General features: G+C 40.8%; 1 protein-coding gene across 5 annotated transcripts in view; it reads left to right on the forward strand.

Annotated features, from left to right (window-relative positions):
- ITGA9 (integrin subunit alpha 9) overlaps positions 1–13,414 on the forward strand; it is a 205,811-nt gene that overhangs the window by 34,404 nt on the left and 157,993 nt on the right. For all 5 annotated transcript variants that reach the window (XM_085537657.1, XM_085537658.1, XM_085537655.1 and 2 more), the window contains exons 12-15: positions 1,890–1,980; positions 2,476–2,521; positions 5,464–5,618; positions 12,966–13,126. In XM_085537657.1, the coding sequence (XP_085393783.1) occupies positions 1,890–1,980; positions 2,476–2,521; positions 5,464–5,618; positions 12,966–13,126 (453 nt within the window). The remainder of the gene's footprint in view (positions 1–1,889; positions 1,981–2,475; positions 2,522–5,463; positions 5,619–12,965; positions 13,127–13,414) is intronic.

Consider the following 13,414-nt stretch of genomic DNA (forward strand, 5'->3'; position numbering starts at 1 on the left):
TTGTGCCATTTGGACATCTTGCCTGTTTTTTGCTGAGAGCTGCTGATTGTGGGGTTCTTAGGCTGTTCAAAGGCAGGAGCATTTCAGCTCTTGCTGCAAAAGATTGGGGACTTGATATGGGTCTGGGGTTTTTTGGGGGGTCATTCACAGGGAAATGCAGCATTTTTGGGAGGGACCAGATCAGCAGGGTGATAAGGAAAACATCTTTCTTGCTATCTTGCCCTCCTCATTGGAGCAGCAAAGGCAGCAGACACAGTCCATACCTCTCTACTTGCCCTGGTGGGACAGAGGCCAGCTCCAGGTTGCCTTGGCACTGTTTCCCTGAGAGGGCACTATTTTTTGAGCCATTTCCCAGGACTAGCACACCACTAATTCATTTCCTGTGTGCAACACCAACAGCTTTGTAACATCTTCAGTTTTTAACCTGCATGCCCTGGATTTGAACCTAAAGGTGAAAGGGTTTGTATCTTATTACAGTACCCCTGAGCCATCTTAATATGCTGGATTTCCTTTATTAAATCAGCCAAGAGAGTTGTATGATGGTGGCTGCAGGGTATGCTTTTACACTCATTTATTTCTGTTAGCTTTTCCCCCACCTTTGTTCATTCAGATGACTGATCATTGGTGCTGCCTTAGGTCATTGCAGCAGCTTGAGTGGTGGCTTTAAGGAGAAGCAGCTCAATAAACCTCATGGCCTACTGTTTCAATTCATGGAACTTAATGGCAGAGCAGTATTATACTTCTGCCTTCTGTACCGTAACAGCCTGAAGATGGCTGTTGGATGTGCGTAAGCAGGATTTACCACACCAACTAGGAACTCCCTCCCCCCAGAACGTGATGTAGTGTGGGGAGGAAGTGCCCTCCAGTTGCCTTATCTACCCATGTGTGGGAGATGAGGGTGATCTGTATGTGACAGAGCACTAAGATCCTTGCAGCTGGCTGTCAGGATGCGAATGCCAGAATGCCTTTCTTCCCCTCAACTTGACTTCCTTTTATCCACAAAGTTCCTGTCTGACCTTTTGTCAACTATTGTGCACATTTGTGGGTGGGCCAGGAAAAGCCATCAGCCTCATGTCCCAAGCTGTGAAGTACCACCAACAGCCTCACAACCGCTTGGTGGGATGGGTTTCTGCAGTCTGCAGCTTCTGTAATCAGATGCCAGTTTGAGCTCAGGTCTTGTATTGGTGGCCCAGCATAATGAATAAGAGCTCCGAGACATCAAATTGCCATAGAGAAAGAGATTTTGAGTTATTAATTTGCTTTAGACAAAGGCATTTACAATTTAAGCTGTTTAGAGAAAGTTTTTTGTTAGTAATTAAAAGAAAGAAGTGATGTTAGAAGCTTATTAATCTCTGCGTTGGGAAGGCAGAAATGAGATACAGCTTCCAAACTGACACAGAATACTGCATAATAGTTGATGAAAAATAGAATTTCCAAGTGGGGTGAAAATTAGTCATTTTGACTTGGAGTGTGTTAGCAATCTTTGTGAAAAGAAATGGTTGCACAGGATTTTCTGTTTCTCATAATCATTAATTTTGCAAATATGCTGCTTTAAACTTCTATTTACATAAATGAAAACAATGAGAGAAAAACCAACAACAACAACAAAAAAAAGGAAAATCTCTGAGCACAGTTAAATTTCCTCCCTTCCCCCATGAAATGTGTTTTATGTGCTCTTTATTTGTCTTGGGTCTGTATGAGGGTTGTGATGCAGGTGTGTGTTCAGGTGTAAGCCAATGCTGGCCTATCCAAACCCTGAGCAGAAGGGCTTCCTGCAGATGTGTGGCATTCCCAGCCCATGAAAATCAGGCTCCAAGCTTTTTCTTTTTATCAGAGGCATCTTTGTGTTACTGACTGAGTGATTTCACTTGGTGTGTTTTCCACTGCAGAAGCTGACTGGGCAGACGATAAACCCAATGCTGCGGATGTTTGGGCAGTCCATATCAGGGGGAGTTGATATGGATGGCAATGGTTATCCAGGTATGTGTGCTTCTCCACAGCAACAGGCTGGAGAACAGTAGAGCTGGTAGTTTTCAGGTTGCTGGTTCCCACAGCTGTGGGAGGCTGTTGACGCTGTATGTGCTCCTACCTACTCTCTTTGTTATCTAAAGCTCCTGGTAAAAGTTCATCTGATTTCTTAATTCAGGTTTTTGGGCAGTCATGACAGTGAAATCGGGCATTAAAATAAGGATTGCTTGGCATCCTGCCGAGGTTGTAAGTTGCTTGGAAGCTGCTCAGTCACAATGATAAACTTACAAAAATGTACTACTACTAAGAAATTCTGAAGTAGAAATGAAGTATCATTGCAGACCTAATCCTGTAATTTTAATGCTTTGGACATAATAAGGACAAACTGATTGATTTAAGCCAGGAAAGCGCTTTTTTTTAATGCATGCTTTGTAATTTACTGACTGACTTATGAGAACTGAATTCTCTGTCTCTCTTGTAATTGTCTAAACGTTACATACATTTCAGATGTGACTGTTGGAGCCTTCTTGTCAGACCATGTTGTACTGCTAAGGTGAGACTGATGTCTTTTTTGTCTCCATTGCTGTTTTAATTTTGTTTCTGCTTTCTTTTTATATCTAATGTAGTCTAGATCCTCCACCCCACAGATTTTCTCCTTAATTTATTGCAGTCAGAAACAGCAAACTGGACTGATTTTCAAGCATAGTGTTACACCTGGGTAGTACTGAAGAACACGCATTTCAATTTAAGCAGAATTGTGAGGGATAACCATAGGCCTCTGAGGGCTAAGGAGAAACCAATGGGTTAAGGAGATACGTTGCATCTCAGTGCCTCTTGGGAGGGATCAGTCCAAGTTTGTGAGACGTTCTTTTTATTGTTCTTGTATGCACATAAAGTACATAAACTATGATTTAAGGGAACAGAGCATAGCAAAAAGCCAGCTGCATGTGATGCCAGAATTTAATTCTGCAAGTTACAGTGAGACACAGAATGAAGTAAGACGTTTCAAGGAATGTAAATATAGAGAAATATAGGGAAGTTAATACACACAGCATTTGGGCTACTGTTCAGATGTAGGCATTAAATGAAATTGCTTGTTTCATTAGGTGGGGAGAGACATGACAACTTGTTTCAGCAAATTACTCAAGTGGAAACAGACCATATGAGCAGGCTTGAGGCTCACAGACCTAGGGAAGGGAATGGGAAATTTTAATTTTACCAATGACTCTGTTATTACACTTGTAAATATTTAATAGAAAATTTCTGCCAGTAACTAGGTGTCATTAGGATGCAGGTATTTCCACTTCTAATGGAAGATACAGGGGTGTGGTAGGGCTATCCAGACAAACCGTGCCAGCCTACCTGTTAAAAGCAGGGAAATCTTGGCTCTCTTTCCATTTGAGTCAGTTAAACAAGATAGAGAGATAGGGAGAAAGAAATTACAAGTGTAGCAAGTGCTCAAGTCTTCTGAAGGGCCTTCTATTCCATCATCATGCAAACAGAGGCAGCCAGCTGCCTCTCTGTGAAATGCCGTGTGATGCCCTGAGTTAGGATCTCACAGCCCTGCTTCTATGAAACTGCTTAAAGAACTGCTGTGCAAGGTTCTTCTGCACTGTTGTTCTTTGCAGAATGTAAAAAGACGACCACAAAGATAAAGCAACATGCATTGCAGCAGTGTAGTGATCTCTATTGGAGTGTTCTATTGCTGCCTACACGTTTCTGGGGAGATTTGAGCATTACTGACTTAACTATATGGACAGCTTGATTAATGGCCCCTGCCGCCAGTGCAGAGTGTGTCTCTTGTTTTGATTCAGATTAGGATAAAGAAATCAGCCTTTTCTTTACAGTCTTTCAGAAGCCTTTGTAAAGTCTGTTGGCCAAAACCAACAAACGTTTTGCCAAGTGATATTAACAGCTTTTGTGGAAGTCTTGGGGACTGGGGCAGATTGTATTTACTGTGTTGCTTGGGTGTGCATTTGGCCATTTAATGGATAAGTGGTGGTTTGTTTGGTGGTGTTGTTTTTTATTTATTTATTATTATTTTTTTCCAATGAATAACCAAGTGAGTTCACATTAAGGAAAACATCAGAAAGTGCATCATGACTGGATAAATTTCTTCTTTCTGAAAGAAATATTTTAAGAGATCGATTACAACATTTATTCTTTATTTCTCCACAAGCATTTAGAGAGTAATTTCCATAGTTTGATGTGCTCTGAGGAATCTCACTATTTTTTTCACCTGTTTTCTTCTCTTTCCTTCCCCATCACCCTCCACTACTGTATATATTTCTAAGATTAGCATTTATCTTCATCTTCCATCTCAAAAGGCAAACAGGCTGTTATTTCAGGCTGCAGTAAAGGAGTCTAAGCAGCTGTCTCAGAGGTTGCTGTGAAGCTGGCTCCAATTGATATGAATTAGGTATAACTACAATCCCTGCTCTCTTCTCAAGTTATGTGGCTTGTGGTGCGAGGGCCCTGAAGTGGTTTGCTCATGGCCTTGTGGACTGCAGGGACTGCACTAGAATTGAGTATACTACTTGCTGTAATTTTATTTATTTATTTTTAACTACTGGATTTGGTTTTGAAAAAGCATGTTCACAATGAACATGTAACTGAAACCATGAAGGATAATGCTCAGTTCATGGGATGAAGTCTTGCACTGGGAGCAGCTCTGTAGAACCTGAATTTCTGAGCTGCTTTTCCCAACCAAGTTATCAGCATTTCTATGCCATGTGAGAGAGACCATCCTGTTACTACCCCCTGATAGCCCTCAGCTCAATCTGCACCTCTGGCTGAGCTCCTCAGCCAGGACTACCTGTAGCAGTAGCTTGGTGCAGAACATATAAGGCTGGAAAGTTTTCATTCTCAATTCACCAGATGATTCCCAGAACTGAGTTCTGCAATGAAAAAAAAGCATATATGCAGTCTATAGTACCTGCTGGATGAGAATTGCCCAAATGTTCTTTTATATAGAAAATGTGAATGTGGTATCTGTTGACCTTCTTACACTGTAAGAAAGAAACATACATAGATTCAGATCCCACTTCATGCTCCCACCTCAACTTCTGAGTCACAGATTTTACTGTAGATTACTATGTGGAAACCTAAGGCTTTTGCTTATCCTGTATTGACCATGTCAGCTCCTTGGTCTAGTTTGCATGGGCTTATGGTTCTTTGTTGCCAATTATGGTATTTTTTTTCCATCATCAATAAGACTTTATGCAACTTTTGATAGAGATGATTGTTACAGTTTCTCCTCCTGCCTGTCTGGAGGGCCGTGTGGGCATTGAACTTCAAGCTCACACCTTGATTTTTTTCAGAACCTAGTTGTCCTTGCCATCTACGTCAAGGGCTAATTCATTTTAGAGTTCAAATGCAATCTTCTGTTTTTCATGGTTACTTGAAATTGTGCACATTACCAAATGTACTTTATTTTCCTTTGACTGAGAAACTTCTCTCTGAATGATTCAATTCAGCTTCTGTATTGATCTCCAGATCTAGACCTGTCATTACCATGGACATCTCCATTTTCCTGCCAGCGTCCATCAATATCACAGCTCCTCAATGCCATGACAGCTTGCAGCCTGTGAACTGCCTCAATGTCACAGCATGTTTTCGTTTCAGTGGCAAGCATGTTCCTGGAGAAATAGGTAAGGTACCTGTTCCAGCCCTCACAGTTAACTTTTCTTCAGTGTCTGGTATGATGCTACATCTTGGTTCTAGGAGAACAACAGTGTTGATAGGACACCAATGTTTACAGTTGCTGCTAAGCAGTGTTGTACAAAGCCAAGGCCGTTCTCAGTGAAGGGCCCAAGGAGCTAGGAGGGAACAGAATTAGGACAGCTGACTTAAACTGGGCAAAGGGATATCCCATACTGTATGCCATCATGCAGAAGGTGTTTAAAAGGGGGTGGGGGAGTTTATCTGCTCCTTCTGCTATTTGGGGAACTAGCTCGGCATCGGTTGGGGGATGGTGAGCAATTGCTTGTGTATCCCTTGTTATATACATATACACACATACACATTGTGTGTATATATATATATATATATGTCTGTAGTCATACATATATATGTGTGTGTGTGGATATATATATAATATATATAACTATATATTAGTGAGCTGGTGGTCAGCCTCTTCTCTTGTGTCATTAGTGAGAGGACTAGAGGGAATGGTTTCAAGCTGCAGCAGGGGAGATTCAGGCTGGACATTAGGAAACATTACTTCTCAGAAAGGGTGGTCAGGCACTGGAATGGACTGCCCAGGGAGGTGGTGGAGTCACCAACCCTGGAGGTGTTCAAGGAATGATTGGATGTTGTGTTGAGGAACATGGTTTAGTGTGAGCTATTGATAATAGGTAAACAGTTGGACTGGATGATCTTTTAGATCTTTTCCAACCTTGGTGATTCTATGATTCGGTATGTAGTCATAACTATTCTCCTTTTCTTGATCTTAATAAATACTTTTATGCCAGCCCACATGTTCTACTTAGGTTTTTTTTTTTGTTTTGTTTTTGTTTTTTGTTTGTTTTTGTTTGTTTGTTTTTTAATAATTCTCACCCCCGTCTCATTGGGAAGCAGGGGAGTGAGTGAATGACTGTGTGATGCTGAGTCGCTTGCCAGGTTAAACCGCAGGTTTAACAGCATTCATTTACCCTGTGATGAGGATGAGGTAATACTGGGGTAGTTTTCACTGAAAGAAGAGGAAGGTATCTTCAGGCTTACTGCAAGAACAGACACCACAGAATCAGCTGATGCTTTGAAATTTTATGTTCCTTCTGCCTGTTGTTAATGCATTTTTGTGTACATATTCTCTATAATTGTTATCAGAAAGCAATTGTGGTTTGCTCTGGATGAATAGTCTTTGAAAATCTACAAGGAGTTCTGTAAATGGAGCACTGAACTCCATTATGGGTGTTTTTACTGCCAGACATGAACAAATCCTTTTCATGTATCAGTTTACCCATCTGTAAAATGATTATAAATATCCCAGGATTTTACTGATTACAAGAATATGTTCCAGGTTACTTAGTTACTGTAAACCACACAGTTTTTTGGGGTGAATGAAATTGTATAAGGTATGTAATTGTGCCAACCATTACATCTTGACTGCATTAAGTTATTGCCTATGTCTTTTACATCACAATGTTTACAAGTCTTAGGTATTGTCTTAAGTTTTATGGAATAGATACAGCGTTTCTAAATACCATGAAGTCTGAATTTATTTAGCTTAGCCATGCTGTTTTAACTTGGCCATGCTTTAGGAATGGTAGTGGTCTTGTTCTCCTACCATTCACATAGAGAAAGAAATAGAAGCAGCTTGCTGGCATTGCTCTTTGCGTCTCAGCACTATCACCTGAAAGCTCAAAAAACAGTTATTGAAGATACCTCTGGTTTTTAACATACAGATACAACTGAAACGCTGTTTTCTGTTTTTGCACCTTTTCCCTGTAAATGATGGCGGACTCTTAGCAAACAAATGCTTGCATAGATACAGAGGTGTGTTTGTTTGTTTGTTTGTTTTTAGATATTCTCATCTTCTGTCACTTAGAAACCACCTGTCCTTGGGTGCTTTAAGGGTTTTGTCTAACTCTTTAAATTCATAAGTAGAACTACTTAATATCTCAGATTTTTGTTTTTGGGGTTTTGGTTTTTATTTAATATTTCTAGGGATACTGTTGAAAATGTTTTCTTTTGCTTTGCTTTCTTTTGCCTCGACCTGGCTAATAAATGGTCTGCCTTTATCTCATTTTAAATATGTGTTCCCCCTTTTCACAAAAGGGTTATCTTCTGCTTCACTGTGTTGTAAAAGCTGGTTGAATTCCTTTGCATGGTCATACAAACTGTCCTCTTGATTTTATTATGGAGAAAGCGCATGTGCATCTTCTTTGGTGGGTAACATCTTTCTCATTGCAAGGAATTTTTCTGCTATTAAGTAGGTGATTATAATACTTCCAACCATTGTCTTTTTATACAATGCTTCTAGTAAAGTGAATAGTCTTGAAACATTGCAGCCAGAACAATCTTAATGGATAAAAACCCTCAGGGATATGAATTGGATAGAGTATCTCAAACAAGCTTTCAGTTTGTAATCTAACAGGCTGTTTTAATTATGTTGTAGTTGAAGAGTATCAATTAACAAAGGGTGGAACAATTCATGGAAATATTACAACTATTCATCTCCTGTGTGGCTAAATATGGGGAAAAATATTCCTCTACGTACAGCACTGTCCAGTTTGGACTCCAAAAGGCAAGCAGATGTGTTGAAATGCTATGGTTAAGTTTTGTGGCAGAGGCATTGGGATTCTCTCAGCTTCAGATGTCTGGGAGCTGTCTGATAAGTCAAGCAGTGAGAGTACAGCGCTCATTGAAAATGCTGCTCTGCTAAGGGAGCTCCCTTTGTCAGTGTGGACTCTCAAAACTGCAGGTTACTATCTGGTCTTTTCTCTGACTTTTGGGCAGCTAACATTTGTTACCCACTATAGAACGTGTCTGTGCAGACATTATTTGGTAAATGTTTGTCTGCAGCACTTATGTGAATTTGTGATTGTCTTATTAACAGTCCTGTGAAGAAAAGCTAACTTCTCCTAGCCATGTCTCACGCTTGCGTGTAAACCATTCTCACCCTTATTTCTCTCCCTCTGACAGCAATTGCAGTGCTATTGGTCATGTGTTAACTATCTGAGAGTCTAATTACTAATACATCTCAATTTTGCCAATGACTGTATAGTTCCTATCCCTTTTGTGGATGCTGCTTGCAGACTGTGGTCTTCAGAAGTATGAATTTATAGTAGAAATGATTTTGCCCGAACAAACAGCCATGCCCAATTGAATCATGTGCTCTGCTGTAAATGCCAGGCATTGTCCATCCCTCACTCTCCCTCAGTGCTAGCTGGAGGGCTGAGCATCCGCCAACAAATACAGCCAGCCACTGGTATGTCTTGAATTTGTGAGAAATACAATGATGTGTCAGTCCCCCCCAGACTTTCTGTATTTGTAGAACAATTCTCTCCTCCGGCGTCAGCTGCTCTCACAGGGTGAGGAAGAAAGGAAGTAGCTTTCCTGGATTAGGTAGATATATGTACTATACACAGTTTTAATAAAAGAAAAGGAAGAAAAAAAATCCCAAAGCATTTTAAAGTGGCAGGAAATATTTTGTACTCCTCTGTTAGCTTCTACACTAGGAAGTAGGTTGGATTTAATTCTGATACAACTTTTGGCATGTAGCATGGCTGCATAGCAGGTGGTTGTGGGGTTACAGGAGGCACGAACAGTACTAATGAAGACAAATGGAACTCTGACATGTCCCGGAAATAACGGTCAAAGGTTCCTGGGGGGTTCTGCACTGCACAGTCACTGTTATTCATCTCATCTTCTATAGGCTATACTGAGGGTTTCTATGCTCAGAATTGCCATCTTTGTGTTGTTCAGTGATGTTTCATGCTTTGCCTGGCCACAGCTAAATCTCATGAACCTGAGCATCAGGCTGAACTGCAGCTCAGAAAAGGCAAGAATGAGAAATCCTTTTCTAGCCTGGATGAACAGGCTCCAGCAGCCTCTTCAGACTTCACAATTCTGAGTGACCAGAACAAGAAACAGAAGCTGCTGGTATCTCTATGCGTCAGTTTCTTTTATTGCATTCAGTCCCTCTAGAGAACTGATTTTAACCTGTGTCATGATCTGGATAATTTCCTGCACAAAATTCAACCCTAAAAAATCCAGTACCAGTGGATGGAGTAAATGAATTTTAATGTCTGTGAAAACAGAAGGTTTTGGATATTTGGCTGCAGTTAAATACCTTAGGTAATTCTTCAGTCTTTCTCCTTCACTCTTTGCTTCAGATGTACACTGCTTGTGTGTTGATGCATTTCTGGGGCAGTCCTCATGCCCCAAATGTTGTTATCTGAGAGTCTAGATTGAAATTTAGTTTGGAATAATGTATTGTTTGATATTTTTGCTCTGCCGTGCCATATTTCTAGGACTAAAGAAATATGCATGATCCAAAAACTGACAAAAGTAGACACTTCTTATCTGTATCTTGCTGTAGTTTAGTGCAGAAGTATTTCTGTCTCTTGTTTTTCCCATTGACTTGGATGCAGGCCTGAATCGCTGCTACCCTCTACAACAGTGTTGGTGTAGGGATATGTTTTTCAGTGCATGCTCAGAGCAGCTTAGATAAGTCCCTACTTAGAAGCTAGGACTTAAACTGAGAAAAAATTTGGAAGAGGAAAAGAAGACTTTCTGGGAAAGAATAGAAGGCAATGTCCTGTGTTTGTTGTAATTTGCCAGAGCAAGCTTTTAAAATATCTGTTCTGTATTTAAGAGTTTTCTCTGTGAGCAAAGCTCTTGGATAATTTTCTTCTCACAAGTATTTGTATAGAAGATGAAGAAACACATTCCTCTTACAATTAATTTTCATTGTTATTTAAGACGTTCTTTAATTTCCCCATGTGCTCTCCACCCCCAGGTCAGTGCCAGTCTGACAGGCCATTATGGATGTGCTTATTTCCTGCAGAGCATTTTGAAGCCTGCTTTTTATGCAACATGGTAATTCTCTGAGTGGGCCATGAAGGGTTTGCCTAGTGGCTGGGGATTTACAGACCCTGCATTTGCTCAGCCTGAAGTGATTCTTGTTTCAGAACGTAGGATGCTGCTGACCTGTTTTCCTCTTCTCCTCACTTCTGTCCTCTTCAGGGCTGCCTAATTGCATGATGTGCCACTATATAAATGCTTTTTTACTCCGCAGGTATGTTGCTGTAGTGGCCAGGCACCAGTTGGAGTAACTTGCTGTTGGCTGGTGTTTGTCTTGCAGATATGACCCACAGCTTCCCAGTAGGAGCTGTTATCGACACCTCTTAGGCATATGAAAAAGGAATAGTCACTAGAAAAATGAGTCTGTTCATCTAAGCTCATAAAATCTATATTAGGGTTTTACTTTAATTGCCTGAAGTGGACAAGCAAATCCCCAGAAACATTGTTAGCTATGCTTAAAGCTGCCAGAGGAGGACTTGAGGCATTATCTCCAAGAGTTAAATCTGCTGCTGGAGTGAGAAGGGATAACTGCCAGTTTCCCCCCCACCCCCACCCCACAGTGGCTTTTTGGAAGCAATGAGGATGGAGAAAGGGGTGAGGGGAAAAAAGCCTTACTCATGATAATTCAGTTTTTCCACTGGTGTGTCATCATTGGATATAACATAGAAACAAGTTGTCAAAATAAAGGGGAGGTGGTGGCGGGCAGGAGGGGGATGGGAACGGCATGGTTTGATTGAAAACATCCACTGCTGCTGTGGTAGCTGGAAATGTTCTGCTTGAGGCCTGGTACGGGGCTGGTGGCAGGATGCAGCCTTTCTCAGGGCATCTTCAGGCAGCCTCTGTCCATCTGGCTGCAGTCTTTCCCTCTCTGGAGGGGTGTGTGGCCATGCAGACACAGGCTGGTCTGGGTCTGCTGGCAGAGTTCCTCTTCAGTGTCGCCGAGAGGATGGAGGCACAGTTTTCAGCCTGCATGCCTCAATGTGGGGTCTTGGAAGCAGACAAGGGAAAATCAGGGATGGGTGTGGGATGTGAGCACTTCAAAGGGAAAAACTGGCATCTTCTGGGATTTCTACCAGGCCAAACCCTGTGCTTCTGATCAGAAAGCATCATACAGCACGTTGAGGCTGGGAGGGTGTGACTTACAGAAATGACAGCTGCCCACAGAGACTTTTGCACCATGTTTCATGCTATTGTTAAACAAATTCTTCAAAGTATTGAGGCTTTAGTGAATAAGTGATTAATGGTAATTGCACTGACAGCAGCATTAATTTCAAGAAACCAGTTCTAAGAGATTAAAAAAACCACAGGAACACAACAACACAAAAGAAACATCAAACAACAAAGAACACTTCCTGAAATTAGGTATAGAAGACCTCACTGAGTCTAGCTATATATTACATATATATATGTGGTTTTTGTACAGAATTCTAGATTTTAAAAGTTTATACGTAAGAGGAGCACTTTATCTAGCATCAATCACCAAAAATTTAAAACACGAATAAAAAACAAAGTAATAATATCACAAGCACCCTACTTATGTAATTAATCAGCACCAAAGCTGTTGCTGGCTGTGGAACACAAATATAATTAACTAATTAAGCTTATAATTAAATGGAAAAATCTCATGGTATTGCATTGATAATGTCTAAAATCAGTATGGACTGTGGCCTGCCTTTCCTCTGTCTGCAGCCAGCAGCAGAGTAAGCTTTCATGCCTTTGTTGTGGTTTCCCTGCTTTTGTTGTTGACTGTAAAGGTACAGTCAGTTTGATGATTTCATTGCTATACTACTCCTTGATAAGTAGGTTTACCTTTGAACATGGATACAACCAGCTGCAAATCCACCTGTTGTGTTAAGCTACCTGTGCTGTAGAGCAGCAGGAAACAGGATTTAGGGAGATACAGCTGGTTAGTCTCTGAGGATATCTTCTATAATTTGCCAGGGATCTGTACTGTCTAAAATGGGGATACCAAGTGCAAGGCAGCGATCTCTAGTTAACAGCTAAATGCGAAGATGACTGCAAGTGAACAAAGTAACTGTCAGGAAATGCTGTATCCTGACTGGCTTGTGTATAGCTCCTTTTGCGTGAGGAAAGCAAAGCTTAAGGCTCTTGTTGTTGTTTGTATTGTGTTTTTGCTTTTTCTGTTAATGGCACAGTTAATGCTTTTTTTCTTTTTTTTTTTTTTAAGTATGCATGTCTAGGTATATTTTTACATGACTTCCTACTTCTGCTCAGCATCCTTCAGGAAGGGTTGGGAAACTAGTGGCACAAATCCTGGGAGTATGTCAGTAGTTAGATTTGGTTTTGTGCAGCCACAGGAAACTTTGTGATTGATTGAAGGCCTGCAAGGCTTGACCTTTATTTAAGTGTGCATGCCTCAGGGGCAACAGGATCCATTGATACGTGGCTGAAATATAACTATTGTTCACTTACATCCTTTGTTTTCTTCTTTTTCTTTTTTGAAACAGGTTTGAATTATAACCTGACTGCTGATGTAGCAAAGAAGGAAAAGAGCCAACAACCCAGAGTTTACTTTGTGGCTTCTGGAGAGACGGTGGGACAGATCACAGAGAAGTTAGAACTGTCGTACATGCAGGAAAAATGCAGGCATTTCCTAGCATATGTCAAGGTCAGTTCATTCCTATCTTTATCTACATTGACCTCACTGCATAGTTACACCTATTTTTAATTATCTTTTTTTTTTCCAAAACATTCAGTCGATTAAAGTGGTGCAACATGGATCCATGCGCACTTTGTTTTTCTACCAAGTGGATGAAGTTTTTTGAGTGGGACATTTGAACTTCTTGTTTGGCATGGCTTGTCAGCATGAGCATACACTGTTGGGCTTTTGAGACCTAGTGTGAGGAATATGTATTGGATGTACTTTTCATCTGGCACATTTGTGGGGGAGTTATTC

This window comes from Coturnix japonica, chromosome 2 (genome assembly GCF_054131305.1).
Source record: "Coturnix japonica strain WE chromosome 2, WE-NBRP24, whole genome shotgun sequence".
NCBI lineage: Eukaryota > Metazoa > Chordata > Aves > Galliformes > Phasianidae > Coturnix > Coturnix japonica.